The sequence below is a fragment of the Hemicordylus capensis genome, chromosome 2 (genome assembly GCF_027244095.1).
Source record: "Hemicordylus capensis ecotype Gifberg chromosome 2, rHemCap1.1.pri, whole genome shotgun sequence".
Taxonomy (NCBI): Eukaryota; Metazoa; Chordata; class Lepidosauria; order Squamata; family Cordylidae; genus Hemicordylus; species Hemicordylus capensis.
The window spans coordinates 426005965-426025913 of record NC_069658.1 but is presented as its reverse complement, the minus strand read 5'-3'; the positions used below and the strand labels follow the sequence as shown (position 1 = coordinate 426025913).

At 47.1% G+C, this 19949-nt stretch overlaps 1 protein-coding gene across 4 annotated transcripts in view; it reads left to right on the top strand.

Annotated features, from left to right (window-relative positions):
• Nucleotides 1-19949, top strand: part of ESYT1 (extended synaptotagmin 1) — a 72489-nt gene that overhangs the window by 26545 nt on the left and 25995 nt on the right. The window contains exons 1-12 of one of the 4 annotated variants that reach the window (XM_053297695.1): nt 8537-8565; nt 10061-10102; nt 10194-10328; nt 13705-13778; nt 14405-14477; nt 16219-16308; nt 17398-17453; nt 18164-18287; nt 18373-18549; nt 18757-18839; nt 19131-19179; nt 19510-19599. In XM_053297695.1, the coding sequence (XP_053153670.1) occupies nt 10230-10328; nt 13705-13778; nt 14405-14477; nt 16219-16308; nt 17398-17453; nt 18164-18287; nt 18373-18549; nt 18757-18839; nt 19131-19179; nt 19510-19599 (915 nt within the window). In that variant the 5' untranslated portion in view covers nt 8537-8565; nt 10061-10102; nt 10194-10229. Of the gene's footprint in view, nt 1-8536; nt 8566-9195; nt 9219-9870; nt 9958-10060; nt 10103-10193; nt 10329-13704; nt 13779-14404; nt 14478-16218; nt 16309-17397; nt 17454-18163; nt 18288-18372; nt 18550-18756; nt 18840-19130; nt 19180-19509; nt 19600-19949 lie in introns of those variants that run through there. The other 3 variants (XM_053297694.1, XM_053297693.1, XM_053297692.1) reach the window with 3 other exon arrangements.

Sequence of the window (19949 nt, the reverse complement as noted above, 5' to 3'; positions counted from 1 at the left end):
CTCATGCTTATATTACTCTTACTCATTTCAGTGGCATGTGCCCAAGAGATTATCTTGTGGGATTGTCCCCTTTGTAACCATTCTTGGTTCTAGCAGGATTATTTGGACAAACAGTTTGCAGTTCCTTTTATCTAGCACTCGTATCTCCCTTTCCCACCTCTATTGGTATGTAATCTTTAAAAAAATCTCTATGTGCACATTCTGCAGTCTTCACTAAACAAAAAATCACGTTGGCCTCTAAATCCCCCCCCCCCGGCCCAGTTTTGTGTACTTGGGCCTCTTTTGCAACCTCCTTCATGGCCATCTTTTTCCATAGTTTGTCTCTTTCTTCCTTGTGCATTTTGTGCGCCCCTGCATGCTTGGTTTGTAAGAAATTGGCACCTATCTGGCCAGCTGCAGATCTTGTGTAACTTAAAACCAAAACAGTTGGTGCTCTTTCCCTCCTCACCACACACCAGAGAAAGAACAGCCCTGATTTCTGTGGAAGGAGAAATCTAGTTACAAAACTGTGGGTGAGTAAAACACCCAGCAAGGAATAATGATAAGAAATAAACATTAAGCGTTGGAAGTGGGGTGCTGACTTGGCCTTGGAGCTACAGCTATATCATCTGTCCTTGCATGTCAGCAGCAGGGTGTTTAAGAGCGCTAAAGAAGCAGTGCTGTAGACAAAGCTCTTCTGTCTTTGGTCTCCCCACCCCACCCCCTTACTGTTTCTCTGAAGAGAGGAAACAAAACAGCTGCTAGAAGGGCCTATTCTGGACAGTCTATAACCAGCTGTTGGTTGCTCCCTCGCCTAGGGAGCTTCTGCAGCTTTCTTCCCTTCCCTGCAAATTAAAAAGAGAGAGAGAGATTACTGCAGGCGCGTGGATAGCAGACTGAAAAAGCTGCATCCGCAGCTGCCTGCTGTGGTCGGTGCTGAGAACACACCCATCCAGGGAAGCTGTTGACTGCAATCTGTACGTTTGGTAGTGCTACTTGCATTGCGTGAGTCCTCTTCACACCCACTCAGCAGAACACAGATCCCGTTTTCTCAAGAATAAAGGTGTCTGTTATGTTGACTACTTATGCCCGGGCTTCTCTCTCACACAACTAGACTCTGGAGTGGCAGGAATCGGCTGTCTGTGGAACTGAAGAGCTTATGTGGCTGTTTCTGCTGAGCAAAAGGGGCTGCTTTTCTACGGTTGTGCTGCCACTTTCTCACCGCTGTCCCATGCGTGGCCAGAACCTCAGGGGTATACCCATGAGTCAAATGGGCCGTAACCCAAAATTTGGCTTTAAAAAAGCCAAATCTGGCAACAGAGATTAAGCTGACTTACATTAGCCCTATTCAGACATTATGTTGTGTGTGCATAAAGGTGTCCACAAATGTACGTGTTGTGGTGTGAATGACAGTACATGTGATCATTTAAACATGAACCTGGGTACAGGACCCCTCAGCTTCAGGATATATCGGCAGGAATTGTTCTACTGTATGTACGTTGTGCATAATGTGTGAATAACTATGTGTACACCCCTTTGCACATGTGTACACAGACTGAACATGTTGAGCATAATGCTGAGTAGAGCTATTTAGTCAGCTCACTGGCCCATCTAGCCCTGTCCAGCCCGGCTAGCAGTGGCTCTCCGGGGTCTTGAACATTTTGGAAAGTGTTCCCAACTCTGCAGGTGATGATGCAGGAAGCTCAACCCAGGGCCTTGTGTGTGTGCAGTGTATGTGTTCTGAGCTGCATCCCCTCCTGGGTTTGATGGAGAGGTACACACCCACACTGATTCCCCCCCCCCCAAGCACTGTCCCTCTCATTAAAGCCAGTGTGATGTAGTGGTTAGAGTGCCGGACAAGGACTGGGGAGACCCGAGTTCAAATCCCCATTCAGCCATGAGACTTGCTGGGTGACTCTGGGCCAGTCACTTCTCTCTCAGCCTAGCCTACTTCACAGGGTTGTTGTGAGGAGAAACGTAAGTATGTAGTACACCGCTCTGGGCTCCTTGGAGGAAGAGCGAGATATAAAATGTAAAAAATAAAAAATAATAAAATAAACTCCCCTGAGTTCAAAAAGTACTTTGGTGATCGAAAGGAGGGCTATTTAAAGAGAAATATGGGAATGAAGCAGCACTTTTCTTGAACTACTCTTAAGCCCTGCCTTTCATTTCCTCTCTCTCTTGTTTAATAAAATTATCAATGATCTGGACAAGACCTGAACAGTGCCAAGCAACCTGTTGGCTCTACACTACAGAGTCTCTCTTGTTATCCCCGTCCTAGAGTAAGAGTCATCCCTGGGGATACAGAAGCAAGGCAGTGTCCAGAGGATCAGTGTCTGTGGGAAGGGGGTGCCTGTCCCCTTCCAGCAAGAGCTTCTTCATACCCACCAGCTACTCCATGAATGGCTGCTGAGGGGAACTGCTTGCATTGGGGCTGTTTATCGGATCTTTAGGGCAAAGCTCGTCAGACTGTTCCTTTTCCTTATCCCTCTTTACAAGTAAAACTGTGTAAATGGCCGAGAATGTCTGGGGCAGAGCAGAATGTCAAGGCTGAATAAATAAATGTTAGCTGTGTTCCAGGCCGGCTGTGTGGGCTTGGGGTGGGGTGACTGAAGCTACCTTCTCCACACATCAGTTCCTATTGTATGATCCAAACCATGTTGTACTAGCAGCAAAGAGCAGAAACAAACAAGGGGTATCATATGCAGATGCCAGCAAAACAGATGGCTTCAGATAAACCTGAGCAAAACCAAGTTGGCTATATGCTGCAGAGCCTCGTTGTTGTTTTTTTTTACAGCACACTAATGGTTGGTTTTCATTATGTTTATTTTCTTGACCTGTTTGCAAGCCACATGAGGTTCCATTAGCCAAAAGTTGGCCAGCCCTTCGCTAGGCCATAAGCCCTACTTCTAGGATATGCAGTGATGTGAAGATGGCACTGAGCAGAAGATGTGTAGCACATTAAGGGGGAAATCTTAATTCAAACTGTCTGTGGGCTTATGACTCGGGTGATGGGGCCTGGGTTTCCTGCCCCATCTGTACCAGGGCAACCCTATATTTGTTTGTTGCCATGGCAGTTTAACTGCAGGAAGTCAGCAGTAGTGAATCAAGCACAACACAGGAATGCAGCAGCATAGCTGAGGATTCAGTGGCAGACACCTGCAGAGAAGCGGATGTATTCCCCCCCACGCCCGCAACATTCTGGCACTCTGCTACAATAAATGTATTAGTCTTTAAGATACCACGAGACTTCTTGTTTTTGCTGCAAAAGGCTAACATGCCTACCTCTTGGGAAGTTGTATCGCCCCTATGAACTTACATCTTGCCAGTCAGTTATGTCTTGAACTTACATCTTGCCGGTTGCATTGCCCCTGTGAACTTACATCTTGGATGCCATCTTCTAGCATCCAAGCTTCCTTTTCCAATCCTGGTATAATTTCATTTATTTTCTTTGTCTCTCTCCTGCTCTCCTTGAGGCGGCCTCAAATAATTTCCCCAGCCTTATATAAAACCCTCTGGTATAGGGGTTATACACGCTTTTGGTGCTCAGATGTTGTTACAATTAGGGAATAATGACTGTAATATTTATTACTTCGATGTGTCATTGGGCTTGTATACCTTATGGTTTCTTATTGGCTGTGGGGAAAAGAAAGCTTCCAACTTTATATCTTTGTATAACAGCCTTTTATGTATGTGGGGGTGGGGGAAAACATGAGCATCTGCTTGTTTGATCATCTTTTCCTGAAACATTTTTACTCTAGCATTAGAGTAAAGCTTTGTGTTTCCTGTGCCAGAAAAATCCCCAGACTAGATTCTGCTGCAAGGTTACCCACATTCTTTGCCAAGGAATGCATTCAGCTTTCAAAATCTAGGATGCTTTCAGATTAAAATTAATTTTGGAATTGCCATCTTCTTTCACACACTCTTTATAGGGCATTCACTTGACATTGGTTCTGAATAGTTGACTTCCAGGGTTTCAGACTTCATTTGTGGCATGTGTGTGTCTGCACACGCTTAATAAAACACGGGTGCTGCTCCAGTATGTCCAGTGTGGAGAGACAATATGCTATCAAGACTTTTCAGGGCTCTTGTGTCTTTAAACCAAGGACCCCCTATTTTAGATTTATTGTGTACTTATTCAGTGGGGCCAGGGGATTATTGCTGCATAGCCTCTAATTTGCCCCTTAAATAGCCACTCGGAATCACCCTAATGTCAGCTTCTTTCCCCATGGGACAGAGGCTTTAGTTCTTTTTAAAAAGAAAATGAAAGTAGCTATTTTTCCTTTGTTCCTTAAAATAACAAGAAAAAATGAGTAAAGTCTCTTCCTGTCCACAGAAAAACATCATTGGAGAATGTTCTCATGATGATCTGGGCTGGTGGGGAAGTGGGAATCCTAGATCCAAGCGGTGTGCATTCTCCTGCATTTGTATCATGGGAACCCAGAAGTGTAGGGCTTGCAATCATGCCCAGGCCATGTCAAGCCCAGAGCAGTCACTCAAGATCAAATCCTAGATCAGAGATTTGAGGCCAAGGTGGGCTAGGCGTGATTGCAAGCCCTACATTTCTGAGTTTCCACGACACAAAACTGGAAGTGTGGCCCCTTGGCTCATTGTGAGAACACATCCATAGAACACTAGATTTGGAAGGGACCTTGGAAATCTTTTAGCAGCCCCCTGCTCAGTGCCAAAAGACCCTAGGGCAACTGATTAGAGAAGCAATACAATCAGCTGAATCTACAAAGAGAAGATGTCCCATTAGCATTAGAAAGGAACTTTGTCAAATGGGCCTTACTTGTGGGTAAAACAGAAGGATTTTGGTCATGGGGAAGGGCATAATTAAGCACTATATTAAGTGCTCTGTGGAACCTCCATTTTAATTCCACTTCCAATTTATTGTGGAAGAGCACTGTAAAAGTGCTCTAGTGTGGATACACCTTAGTTTTTAAAAGCTATGCTTGTAAAGAAACAGAAAGTTCTTAGGGAAATGAAAGGAGGAAAGTGTAACGGTAGACCTTGCATCAGCTAGATCCATGGAATATTGAGTGGTGGGAATACATAGAGCTAGATAAGGTGCTGAAGCTACATATTTTCCCACACTTCCCGGTACTGGAAGTACCGCTGATCTGCTCTCTATGCTAGGTGCCAAACTGCATGCATGTGAGCAGATCATGCAAGCACACAAAATACATACATATTTGGTGGTGTGTTTCCCCCCTCCTTGTTTCAGGAGAATGACATATCTCTTACCTTTTAGACATTTCTTCCAGAGTGAACATAAAATACATTGCAAAAAGTGTTGTATGTGCACATTTGCAATATATTCTTGTGCTGTCTCAGACCTGAACCACTTATTTTTATTGCTCTTCTGTACAGTGTCTCTGCATCTTGTTTTTAAAATCTGCATCTTCCAAACGTATTGCAATCAATCTCTATGAAGCTCAACTAGACTTCTGTTGCAGCATCCCAAAATAACATGTACTCGCTCTTTGCAACAATGTCAAATTGTTCAGTTCAGTATGAATCCTTGTGAATCTCATTTCTAACCTCCCACCTTTTGGGAGTGAGCAAGAGCAACATGGGTGAATGAATGAATAAATACATTCTCAATGTGGTCTCTTGTTCACATGCATGCGCATACACAGCCAATTGTATTGTCCAGCCAATTCTTAATGTTCTAGCTTGGATTATCAGTGATACTGGTTATTTCTTTCCTCGCCTGCATCCTAGAAATATATGCTCATTTCTTGCAACAGCATCTTTTAAAAAACAAAACAAAACTCCAGTTCAATAAGAATCCTTGAGATGTAACTGAATTTTAATCTCTAACTAAGATGGGAAGAGGGGCTGTGAGGGGAAGCCAGAGTAGATAAATTGGCTGTATTTGTGCATAACTTGATCTTTCAAATTGCTACACACACACCTACCTATTTGGAAGTTGGTTCCGTATAGAAAATCATGCAAATCTTACATGACGTTTGTCACTTGTGGTATCTACATATATCTAAACAGTGGTTCAAAGAACGGGTTCAAAGAACCCAGGCCACCAATGAAAAGGGCCACTGGAGCCCCCGTTGCATCACGCACAAAGGTGGCATGGCCCAATTGCCTGAAGGCCTGCCCAGTCCTCCCCCTCTAATTTCCAGGCATTTATTTCCCTTCCTCTCCCTCCAGCGAGGGAAATGAGACTACCTGAAATGAGACAGGGAGAGCTCACTCGGGACTCTCCGGAGCCCGAGCCATGCCCCTGTGCATGTGATGTCACGCGCATGGGGCTTCACTGGTGGGGCTGCCGGGCGGGACGAACACAGGCGGCCGTTCGGCTGGCTCTGCCCCTGGTTGTGTGGGAAGTGGCAACTGGCTGCCAATTCCAGTACATAGACTGTATACAGTTATTTATATACATAGAGGATCACTGTCTGTGACAATCTACATATTCGGCATGTGCACAGAACTGGTTTGGCACGCCTTTTCTGGAGCGCTGAACTGGTTTGAAAGTTCTAAACAGTGCGGGCGCGGGGCTGCAGCGTGCCTGCTTGCAGCCCCATTCAGCGTCGCCATGCTTCTGGTCAACGCGGACGTGGCGACACTGAACAGGGCTGCAAGCAGGAATGCTGCAGCCCCGCACCCAGGCTGTTTAGGAGAGCGCCAGCTGGGAGAAAGCAGTGGGGCAGGGATGGGCAGGTAGGAACCACCTTCCCTGTCCCTTAAAGTGACCCCCGCCGCCCTCCCAGGAGTGCACGTACTGGTTCCATGCACATCCCTACTACATATGGGATTCACACTATTTCCCTACATAGAAATGGCTTTTGAGTAGGGTTTTTGTAATATGTGAGGCATCTTCTGCACTCGCTCTCCCTTGTGCCCCCCCTCTCTCTCACACACACACACCCTTCCATAACTAATTGTAGGGAGGATACAGAAGTGAACTTTTGTGAGGAACAGAAAACTCTGCTCAGCCTCCCAGTTCTGTGACTCCAGTGGGAGAGGAAGGGTGTAAATGTTTGATAGCAATGGCCTAGAACATTTAAAAGGATCAGCTGCTGTTCTCATGTCAACAGTCATCCCATTTCAAAATATCTCTTATAGTCCCCTCCTTTCCCCCTCTCTGTTCTGAGCAAGCAAATTAAGAAAGCACAGGGCAGGGGAAATGGCTTCACCCAACAGCTGACACGGTGGTGGATGGACGATGACTAAACAGCACTAGATGTTCCAAGGTCATGAAGCCAGACTCGTGGTCGTCTTGGAGTTCTGCTTCTCATCCTTGACCTATATTCAGTTTTATCTTTCCCTGATAACCCTGCTGCTTATTTGTGAGTCCTGAAACCCCAGGCATTTGTGTGCTGAGTTTTTCATTAAAAAAGGTGCATGAGTATCCCCAGCCCTTTGCATTTCTTGTGTGGTTCTGGTTTTGTGTGCTAAAGAGGACCAAAGTGTGCTTGAGGGACCAAAGCCACTAAAGTTTAAGCTATCATTTAGATGTCTGCTAATGGCTAATGGAGCAATAGGTGGATGTTGCTCGGCATTTCAGTGTTGCAGAGATCTAAGACCCATACTTGGAAAGAGTGTAGCTGCCTCTGATGTCTAAAACTCAACCCAGTGCTAATTTCTGTCACTTGCTTTTTAAGAACATGAATGCTGGGAATTTTCGGATGCTTCATCCTGCCCTGATACCAAATTATCCTCTTCTTTAGCACATTTATTTGTGATAAAATATTTATGGCCCAACCTTTTGCCCTAAACAACCACTGAGGCAATATACAGGAAGTCAAAAATAAATTTTACACACACATAGTGCAAAACAGTAGCTCTCTTCTGACATGTGTACGTGCTGCTGCACTCACTGTTATAGCTGCAAAAGTGGGGAGGAAGTCCCATCCAGGAGCGGTCACTCACTAGGGATGTGCACGGAAGCAGTGACGGCCAGTTCGACTGCAGGGGTGGTTACCTTTAAGGAGCAGGGAGGGAGCCCTTCCCCCTCCCCCACCGCGTTTCCCCTCCTGGCGCTGTGATTAAAAACTGTCCCATGAGGCAGCAGTGTATCTCCTTGCCGCCCCGGTGTGCTTTGGACCGGAAGTGCCTGGTGTGTGCGCGCAACATGCGCATGCGCACTTGCGGTCTGATGCGCACTGGGGCAGCAAGGAGGTACGCTGCCGCCCCATGGGGCAGTTTTTAATCACAGCACTGGGGGCTGGAGTAAGAGCAACCTCCCTACTCCTTAAAGGTGACCCCCCTGCTGCCAAACCGCTGGACCTTCTAACCAGCTTGGAGGTCAGTAAAAGGGCCTCTGAACAGGTCCGTACACATCTCTACCATTCACCCCCTTCCTGCCAGGTGCTCACAGTTACGGAGCTGTTTGTGTGAAGGGGGAAGCACTGCAACCGTGATGGCCGGCACTTCTGTGAGCAGCAACCTCGGGAGGTCCAGGTTGCTGCTGCTCACGGAATCGCCAGCCATCACGGTTGCAGCGTTTCCCCTTCACATAAACAACTCCGTAACTGTGAGCACCTGGCAGGAAGGGGGTGGGTGACAGCTCCAGGGCGGGACTTCCTACCGCCTTTTGCAGCTGTAACAGTGAGCATCGCTGGGGTGAGTAACGTCTGAGGCTAGAGAGGCAGCAATGTGATATCTTAAGGGGAAAATAAAAGCAAGCTAACCCAAAAGGACCATGGAATAAAAAGGCTGTGGAATGTTAATGAAGTTGGGCCAAGTGAGCCTCTCAGGGCTGACATCATTGGGCCGCTGCCCAGCCCACTGGGCTCTCAGAAGAGCTCTCTGCTGATTCCTGAGACCACCTCTGTGCTCCGTTGCCTTCATGTGGTGGCGGCAGAGTGACTCTCTTGGGGCCCACTCAAGTAGGAAGGGTCCCATGGAGAGCAGTGTGAGGCCTGTCCTAAAATTTGGAGCTGGCCTGAGGAATGTGCCATTGGCAGGCAATATGAAGCCTCTGGATTGGCCAGGCCTGGTCTAAATACTGAAACTGTGGTCCTCTGGCCAGGCCTGGTCAATAGAACCATACTTTTTGCCTGCTACACTTCAGCTGCCTCAAGAACTCTGAGATGGAGATGTTCTCCAGTGGGGCCATGATTGTAGGGCTGGTGTCGGGGATCAGCACAGTTGGGCACCTACCCAGGGACCTCGGAAGGACCCACTACTGATCCCTGAGACCACCTCTGTGCTCATAGCCTTCATGTGGTGGTGGTGGTGGTGGTGACGGCGGCGACAGCACAGGGCCCATCTAGGTAGGAAAGGACCTATGGAGGCAGTTTCTGAAATCCCCTGAAACCCGAAGTTGGTACTGGTAGGAAACCGGGGCACTGCAACTGAAAAGGCCCAGTCCTGTGTTCCCACCAACTACACGTCTGATAGTAGTGGGACATGGAGCAGGGCCTCTATTGATTACCTCAGTAGGAGGGCAGGATCCTGTGAGAGATGGCGGCCCTTTAACATTTCTATCCTACCCTTTCTCTAAGGAGTCTCAGCATGGGATACACAAAGTTATTCAGTCTTTATCTTCACAGCAATCCTGTGTAGAAGAACAGAAAGCTAGTGACTAGTTCAGGGTCACCCAGTAAGCTTTGTGACTGAACAGGGATTTGAATACCAGCCTGCCCAGTTCAAATGCAACACTCTATGCTCCACTTAATATCAGCCTCCTCCTTCTCCTCCTCCTTCTTGGCAGACATATGGAATACACACAGCCCTAGCTTTACCCAGCCGATGAGCACTTCCAGTGTGTCTGGGACAGGCCTCGACATGTTTTCTTTGGCTCTAGGAACCAGCCCCAAAATTTAGGAGCCAGACTGCCCTCTGCTCCATTGGGGGTGGGGGACACAGTCTCAGCACTTTGTCCCTGCTGTTGTTTGCCCACTTTTCCTCCTGGGCACATCTGTCTGGCTCAGGCAGGCGATGGGCAGATGCTACCAGGAAGAGGAGGGAGCAACTCAGTCACATCTGTCCATCACCTGCCTTGATACCATGGTGAGTTGCCACCTGGGAATTGTCAAGATCTGGTCTAGGAGTTCATAACGGATGGGACCCTGTTGCCGAAACTGATCTATATTTATTTATTTTTTCTTTCTAGGTCAGTTTCCCAGATGTTGAGAAAGCTGAATGGCTCAACAAGGTGAGAAGCAATTGGTTTGGTTGTTTCTGTCCCATCGTGGGTACATGATTGTAGCGAGACTAACATTTCTTTCTCTTGTTTCTCATGGTAGATTCTGGCCCAGGCCTGGCCCTTCTTTGGCCAGTACATGGAGAAGCTGTTGGTGGAGAACATTGCTCCAAACATCCGAGCCTCCAACACCCATCTGCAGACCTTTACCTTTGCCAGGGTGGACATGGGAGAGAAGGTAATGGTCAGCGAAAGAATATTCACTCAGAATATTGGCGGGGGGGGCAACCCCACCCCAGTGCACAAGTCCAATGCAGCTAGTCACTGTGATAAATTAATCCCTAACCCAAACTAAACATGTAATTAATCCTCTGTCAGATGTCAGCCTATCAAACTCCAAGGCTTTGCACCTTCTCTAATCCGTGTCAGCATCCACATACTAAAAATAAAGGAGAAAGAAATGCAACTCCCCCCAAAACAAACCAATCTGTAATAAATAATTGCATATGACATAATGCAGTGATCGTCCCTATTTTTCAAGTGGGGACCACTTTGGCAAAAACTCTCAATGTGAGAGCCATTTCCCACTGTGCTGACCTCCGTACAGTAGTGCGCTTGTTTCAGTGCTGGGAGGGCCTTTTAAGAGAGAGACAGAGCCCTCTTACAAGCTCAAGGAAGAAAGCACTAGGGAGGGCTATGGTACCTAGCACTCCATACACATCTTCTGAGATGGTGCAGGGGCTCAGGAGGGCTCTGTTTCCCTGAAAGGAGCACTGGGCAAAATGCAGCACTGCATGATGGGAATGGACATCACCATATGATGCCAAGTGGACTGCAGAGTTTTCAGCTTGGACTGAAGTTTCACACAGGCCCAATAAACAGTCAGGGGGCTGCACTTAGGGTTGATGGGGGCCATATCTGGACCCTGGGCCTTCCAATGAAGAACACTGACCTAATGAATGAAATTCAACATAATGTATGAAATTTTGCTGACTTCTAAGTTAGCAAAATGTGTTAAAGACATCTCTCTCTCTCTCTCTCTCTCTCTCTCTCTCTCACACACACACACAAGAACTATGGTCTAATAATATATAAAAATGTATAAGAAAATTTTAGTTAAAACAACAGAACACTGTATTCTAATTAGTAGTCTGGCCAGAAGATTTCTTCTGCTTTAGATTAAAATTTACCAGAAGTATTGAGATATATTTGTGCATTGCTGGTGGTCTGTGTTTTTAATCTATTAGGACCCTGTCTGAAGTTTAATTTTTCTCATAGGTTTTCATTGCATTTGATCCAGTGGACAGATTCAAACAGAGCAGTGAACCACCGTTTTATTTAGCTATACCACAGTTTTATATCAGAACCTGAGCTTGTCCATAAATCATGATTTGTTTGGAGCTAACAAACCAGGGTCCAAAACTATAGTTGCAAACTATTGTTTAGTTGCAAATTAGAGTTAGTGTTAACTATGGCTTTACATCATGCCTGAATTCACAGACTATCAATAAACTAGAGATGTGCACAAACCTGTTTGGCGTTCTATTCCTAGAACGCCGAACAGGTTTGGAACCCCCGCGTTTGAAAGGGTTTGAATATGGGGGCTCCTTTAAGGCGTGGGGAGGGTGCTCTTACCTCCCCACCATGCTTGCGCCTCCAGTGCTGCTGTAAAAGCCGCTGGTGCGGGGCAGCTGTATTCCCTCTTGCCGCCCCACTCAACGTAATACGCACACATGCCTGCCACTTCTGGTATTATGCTGACCGGGGTGGCAAGAGGGAATACAGCCACCCCATGCCAGTGGTTTTTACAGGGGCAAGCACGGCAGGGGAGGTAAAAGCACCCTCCCCATGCCTTAAAGGAGCCTCCAATGTAATGATGAAACCACAGTTAGAGCCATTGTTTCACTTCAAGAGGCTGCTGCACCATGGAAACAGGAGTGAATGTTTGGCCTTGTGAAGCCGAGTCCTGAGCAGACAGGAAACAAAGGCAGACAAGCAGCTCTAAATCACAGTTTGCCTGTCGCGTGTCTGGAAGTTTAAACCATGCTTTGGGCTCTTAATTATTGCTAGTGCAAATGATGGTCTCATGTTATATTCTGAACTTAGCCATTGTGCTATCAAATGGTCATCATGTATTTTGTATGGCTGTGCAAAATGCAGTAGTTGAGTTCTGTAATTCTGTCACATAGTGATCCTTCTTCCAGTTAAGATGATTACTTATTATTGGACCTGCAGCCAGAAGCTCACATCCTGCTTTTTCATCACAGACAGATAATCACTATCTCATTTATGCTCTTCCAGCTTCTACATTAGACTTAGGGCTGTACACATCCTGCAGGTCTGCAGTTTTGCTGTGCAAAATGTGGAGACTGGTTTTGGGAGCAAAATCCAGTATTCTTAGCTTTTGTTATTGAAAGCTCGGATCACAGAGGGAGCGAGGCAGTACTATCAGAGTTTTGGGACTCTTACGTTATCCTTTGTTTCCCCCCCGCTCTTAGCTATCCCTAGCCCCTGTTCTACAGCATACTCAACCCTAACTTTCATAGCATCTCCTTCCATTACCTTGTTCTTAGAATGAAAAAAAAATCTATATTTTGAAATAAGTAATGCATATGGTTATTACAAATGTAGACTAAGATGTATAGTCTGCTCATTGTAAAAAAGCTGTAAATATTATATTCTGCTCTAAAAAAACCTGGCATATTCAGGGAGAATATAAAATGTTTCCCATGTGAGGCACCACAGAAGGACAATATTTCTTCCCTCTCACCCCTTAGGTATAGCATTGGCATCCAAGGCCACCATTAGAACTGCATCTCCTACAGCTATAGTTTAGAGTCAGGAAGGAATCTGGTGTGAAGAGATGGTGGAGCACATTTATTTATGTGATAGATAGATAGATAGATAGATAGATAGATAGATAGATAGATAGATAGATAGACGGATGGAATTTACAGCTACTGCTTCTGTGATTGGAGGGCAAATGAATAAAAATAAGACTCTAAATCCTATAACTGAAAATGAACAAAATGCTTTGAAAGCTTGGATTTTGGAAACAAATGAAGCAGCTTTGCAAATCTGTTTAATTGCCATAATTCATTCTAGTTTTTAAATCACAGGGAAAGAGTGGTGCTTTCACGTTGTCTTGACCACGCTTCTTCATACTACCTGCCCTTCCTCTGCTCCTGGAATGGCCTTGCAGGAACAGAGGCAGCATCGTATAGCTGGAACATCACAGCCTCTCCATCTGAGGTGTTGAAGGGAGAGAACATGCCTCCGTTGCTTTTTCCAAACCGATGTTTGTGGTGATGGATTCCAGATCCTGCCTCCAAAACATCACGAGTTCTCTCTTTACTTGCATGAATTAGATGCACTATAAATGCACAGGAATGTTGTTCATGTCCTGCCCCGTCATTTAAGAGATAGTATATTGGAAATGGGTAAGGGATCTGGACATAAAGAGTTACCCCAGGTGCAGATGTCTCTTTGTGCAAGCTGTGAGGTCCATGCCGTCAATGAACTGGTTGTCTTAAGACCCTGAGGAAACGTGGCTGGAGAGGGATGGGAGAGCAATGCATCCTTTTTGGGTATCGTGACTTCCTTTCTTTTCTCAGCCTCTCAAGGTGATTGGAGTCAAGGTCCACACTGGCTCAAACAAGAGGCAGATCTTGCTGGATCTAAACATCAGGTGAGTTTCAGGTTTTGCTGAGCTGCTGTGTTGCTGCCATCAGATGGGGCCATGTGGATGGAAAATGACTGTTGGTTATTGAATTGACTAGCAAAGCGCCTGTCACTTTGCCAGCCTGTCTTTTAGTATTTGGGCGTGCACTGTGCTCTTTCCTGGAAGAGCGCACACCCGGAAGGCAAGTTATGGCCTGCACTGAGGAGGCTGAGCTGCAGTGCAGAAGGAAAGGTAGCTTCCTTTCTCCTGGTGCAGCTCAGCCTGGCCTGGCCCTTCATGACTGACTTGCCTTTTGACGAGGGAAGCCAGGTGTAAGGACAGGCTGAGGTTGATCAGTGAACTTCCTTGGGTGGAGGAGGCAGAGTTTCTTTGGGGCAGAGCTGAACAGAGAATCATTGTCTCCTTCACTTGTTAGCCGTACTGGGCTTCTGTTATGAATAAGCCCCACTTTAAAAGAGAAGAGCCCGCTCTACTTGGGGATCCCTGGAGAAGCTGTCCAGACAGGTAGAGGCTAGGGAGAAACTGTTTCCTTTAGGTATTTAATGGTTCATTCTTGCTCCTGGCTTATGGGTTTCTTTGGATTCTCAGAGCCTCATGTTGCTGTCTTTCTCCCCTTCTCCCACACCCAACAGCTACGCAGGTGATGTCCAGATTGATGTGGAAGTGAAGAAATTTTTCTGTAAGGCCGGGGTGAAAGGCATGCAGGTAAAATGGATTAGGGCTGTGATCTAGATAATGATCTAGAGAAACAGTAACCTATCTCAGTTGCTCAAGGTCGGATTGGTCAGTACAGAGGCTCATATGATTTCCAGATATAGAATCTTTGCCTGTGTGTTTCCTGTGTCAGCATCCTGGTGCAGTCTGGCTTTTAGCCCAAGAAACCTCTGCTTGGCCTAAGCGGAGCACCGCTCCAAGCAGTTCTACCTGGCCATTCTTTTCCATGGCTTTGTGTTGTGCTCCTTTAAATAAATGGGACCATAGCTCAGTGATAGAGCACACTGTTTGCATGCAGAAGATCCCAGGTTCAATCCTTGGCACCTCCAGGTAAGGGATGGCTCCTGTCTGAAGCCCTGGAGAGCCGCTGCCAGTCAGTGTAGGTAATCCTGAGCTAAATAGACCAATGGCCTGACTCAGCGGTCAGCTTCCTTGTTAGAACAGAAGAACAGCCCTGCCGGGTCAGGCCCAAGGAAGCCCATCTAGCTCAGCATCCTGTTTCACACAGTGGCCCACCAGACACCTCTGGGGAGCCCACAGGCAAGAGGTGAGAGGGGCATGCTGTGGCTGTGTTCCTGGGGCATTGCTTCCCTGCCCATCCACCCTGTTTCTGTTGATTTTTGGACAGCTTGGGCAGCCCTTCCATGAAGCAGTCACCTCAGAAGCGGTCATGAGGAGGGGGGGTGCAGGAGGCAGCAAGTGCCGGCCCCCCATCAGCACAGGCATCATCCCACAGGCCTTCCTGCTGCCCCACTGCCACAACCCCTCCTCACTACATTGGGGCATGCGGTTCCTTTTTACCTCTTTGCCTTACTGGGACACACCTCTTATTTCCCCCGAAGCAAAATCGGAATGCCCCTGTCACCACGGCCTGCCTCTGTAGTATGGCCTGGGAATGCTGAGCACTCACCTGCAGATGGGAGGGGGTGTCATACTGTCCTTTGCCTTGGGCAGCAAAATGTCTTGGAAAGTCACTGGATCTTTCCATAATGCCAATCTCACAAATCCTTGGGGTGTGTGTGTGTGTGTGTGTGTAAGTAATTGGTTCCTTAATTTCTTTGAGCTACCATTTTAAAGGTACTGTGGTCCCAGAAAGAAAAGAATAAAGGCCATCCCACTTAGGAACATAGGAAGCTACCATATACTGAGTCAGACCATTGGTTTGTCTAGCTCAGTACTGTCTTCACAGACTGGCAGCAGCTTCTCCAAGGTTGCAGGCAGGAATCTCTCTCAGCCCTATCTTGGAGATGCCAGAGAGGGAACTTGGAACCTAGATGCTTTTCCCAGAGTGGCTCCATCCCTTGAGGGGAATTTATTACACTTCTGGTCTCCCATTCATATGCAACCAGGGCAGGCCCTGCTTAGCTAAGGGGACAAGCCATGCTTGTTACCACAAGACCAGCTCTCCTTCCAAATTAACTTAACTTTGAGAACTGAGAGGGGGAGTTTATTGGTGCTTCTTCCCCTCGAAATATCATCTGTGGAGGAGACGAATCTCCTTCCCTCTCCCTAGTGTTTCACAATTCCTGAATAGAGGCTTAAGTCTGCAGGCCTGATGTGACAGAACGACCCCTGCTGTTTGTCAGAGAGAACTGCATCACTGATGACATGGCAGGAGCATCACTTGCACCAGATGTGCTTGTGTTGGGCATCCCCCCCCCTTCAGAACTTGGGGATTAAAATAGCATCGACTGGGAATTGCGGGGTCAATCTCTTCTTCCTCTTTTCTCAGCTACATGGCATGCTGCGAGTCATCCTGGAACCGCTCATTGGTGATGTCCCCATTGTTGGGGCACTCACCATGTTCTTCATTCGCCGGCCAGTAAGTATGCCTGCAGCCTACATCCCTGTGAGTCCTATTTCCTGAACAGCAAGCCAGTCAGGCGATGTATTGGCCACAGAGACCTCCAGCATTCTGGCCTCCCTGCTCTCTTCATGTCTTGAGCCACTCTCAGTCTTGTGAATCCCATATTTACTTGTGCAATGGCTCCTCTCCCTATTAGACGTCTGTGGGGCGTGAGATCAAATCATGTTTTTTGTGGCAGATGGAGGCCGGAAACGGCGCCAAGTGCTGTGGGACAAAGTGGCACAGTCAAACCCAGTCTGTCCCATGTGGGTGGCAGGGTGGAGGCCCATCACTGTTTGTCTTTGCCCATCTGTTTTTAAGGGCAGATAATTGTTGTCATGCAACAGTTTATTGAGCAGGCATACAGTCACTTGTTTTCCATTATTATTATTTTATTATTTTACACAGTCAGACAGGTGTTATTGACTGGTTTGTTTTATCCAGACATCGAGTCCTTCCCAAGGACCTGGGATGCCAGAATTTTATTGTCGTCGTTGTTATTATTATTATTATTATTATTATTATTTATTCATTCGATTTCTATACCGCTCTTCCAAAAATGGCTCAGGGCGGTTTACAAAGAGAAATAACAAACCAATGACTTCCGTGGTGTTTTAATACCTTAGGCAGTGTGGTATAGTGGTTAGAATGCTAGACTAGCAGCAGCTTCTCCAAGGTCCCAAGTTCAAATCCCTGCTCAGCCATGAAGCTCTCTGAGTAGACTTGTGTCAGTCACACACACACACACACTCTCTCTCTCTCTCTCTCTCTCTCTGTCTCTCTCTGTCTCTCTCTCCCCCAATCTAACCGCCCATGTATGCAGTTCTGAGCTCCTTGGGGAAAAGTAAGGATTAAAATGTCATAAATAATATTGATAAAGTCCAATCTAAGTGTTGAAAAATGCAGGCCCAACCCACAAGGAATGGGGAGGGGAACAGGATGTGGAGGAACTGCATATTATAAGTGCTTGCAGAATCATGGTCCTGCCCCTCTATGGCCAGATTAAGACATCTTAGATCTTTCTCTCTCCCACCCCATAAATCCATGTACCCCTTTCTTTCCCAGACTCTAGACATCAACTGGACTGGAATGACCAACCTCTTGGACATCCCTGGACTGAGGTAAATTGGGGCTGACTTTAAGCCTTTCAGTTTGCTGGGTCATGAGAGGAGAGTGGGGCAAAAATTCTTGTTTTGTTTCCTCCATCCAATTACCACTGTGGCAAGAAGGGCAGAGCTGTAGCTAGGTAGCATGAGCTACATCAGTTGAGTGGTGGGGATTCTTCCATGCTCCCGAGATCTCCAGCTGGGACACTTTTTCTCTTGAAGGTAACAGAGGAGCTGAATGTGTAAGAAGGACCAGGAGGATTTTGTAGAGTGAAGCTAACTGAGCAAAGAGGCACCTCACCTTTTCAAGTGGTGATTCTCTTTATATTTAGCAAGGGGAGAGCAACTGGCCCTATCACACAGCACCCCTCCAGTGGCTGTTGCTGGTGTTTACCTTTTATGTTTACATTTTAAAGATTGTAAGCCCTTTGTGGACAGGGAACCATCTTGTTTGTCTGTATTTGTCTGTTCCTATGTAAACTGCTTTGAAAACTTTGGTTTAAAAGCGGTATATAAATACGTATAGTAGTAGAAGGGAAAATTCACGGAGAGATTAGTTGAAGTGCACTAGGGCATCTTCAAGAGGCATCCTGGGGCTTTGGAGGGGGTACATGATTGCAGCATATACTTTGCTGAGGCGGCATGCTTATGCATGCAATTCAGGGAGGCAGTATGGTAGGACACAGAGAGTGCTGTGTTATATCAGAAGCCGCTTTCTTTTGCAGCTCGTTGTCTGACACAATGATAATGGACTCCATTGCCTCTTTCTTGGTCCTCCCCAATCGCTTGCTCATCCCACTGGTCCCTGACCTCCATGACGCTGCTGAGCTGCGCTCCCCTATTCCTAGGGTAAGATGGAATCTGTGACGGGGAGAAGGGTTGGGTTGTGAGTCAGTGCCCTATACTGATGTGCCTTCCACTTGCTCCCCTCCAGGGTGTTGTCCGTGTCCACCTGATAGAGGCCAAGGACGTGCAGTCCAAGGATAAGTACATCAAGGGGATGATTGAGGGCAAGTCTGACCCATACGCCGTTGTGCGTGTGGGCACCCAGGTCTTCACCAGCAAAGTCATTGATGAAGACCTCAACCCCAAGTGGAATGAAACGTATGAGGTAATTGGATGCCATCTGAGGCAGTAACTTGGAACACAAATATTTCGGGGAATGTTCAGCTTCCTTTCTATCCTTCCCTCCTGGCTTAGTTTTTCCTCTTCATACAACACAACTATCATTCCTTTCCTTTCTCTGTCTGAAGAGGGCCCCTCCGGCCTACACACTAGGTGGTGTCTGCTCTGACCCCCCACCCCACTATCCCCACAGTTCATTGTACACGAGGTGCCGGGGCAGGAACTGGAGGTGGAGCTGTTTGACAAGGATCCCGATCAGGATGACTTCCTGGGCAGGTGAGAGGCTGGGTTCAGCTTCCAGCTCTGGCCGGCGAGGGAGGCCTAGTTGGATGAGTCGCTGAGGGGTGGGCAGCTGTTTTGCTGATGCTGAGAGGATTTGGGAGGTAATAAGTGAGGACAGAGTTGTCCAAGGGTCAACTGCTTCACCCTCAGTTCTGGGAGTAGGATCTTCTTGGTGAGGGGAGATCTGGTGGGGATCTTTTGAGATGGGAGTCACTTGGTCCGCAGCCTCTTGACAGAATGGAAATCGTAGATGTGCAAATTTCACTCTCTTCTTTCCTTTCGCAGGATGAAGCTGGACTTTGGTGAGGTGCTCAAGGCTCATGTGCTAGAGGAGGTGAGCACTAGGCAGGGCAGGCGTCATACTCCTCCGAGCCAAGCAGTGGGATGGCATTTGAATTTGGTTTCCAGCGGGCTAGGTTTGTCACCTGTGGGGAACAATGAAGAATAGAGAGGCACAGCTTGGTAAAGAGGAGATGGAAAAGGGTCTTGTGAGAAAGTACTGTAATGCTGACACAGAGTGGTCTGAATATGAACAACAAGCAGGCCATGTTTTCTGAAGCGGGGCAATAGAGGGAGAGCCCATTGGCTGTAAATGAGAATGGTCTTCAGATGTACAGACTGGTGCTGTGTTCCTAATTCTCTTCCTCCTTCTCCTTGCTGGCAGTGGTTCCCATTGCAGGATGGTGGCCGGGCTCGTGTGCATCTGCGCCTGGAGTGGCATACTCTTATGTCAGATGCTTCCAAGTTGGATCAGGTGAGTGTAACAAGGATCTAATTTGTAACAGGGCTAGTGCAGTTCAGGGTGCCTCTGGAGTGGTCTGCATATGAAACACTGCCCTTCAGATGAATCTGCTTTATACAGAGCCATATCATCTGGCCCAGTACTGGCTGATAGGAGCTGTCCAAGGTCTCAGGCAGCACTGAGATCTCTCCCAGCCCTGTTGCCTTTTGAACTGGAGATGCCAAGGATTAATCTGTGACTCTAGAGCCCTCCTTTCTATTAAGTGTTTCCTTAGAGGAGAGTTTCCTCAAAGCAAGTGTGAGTATTGGACTCTATAGATTCCCAACCACGGACTGCAAATTCAGCCTCCAAGGTACATAGAG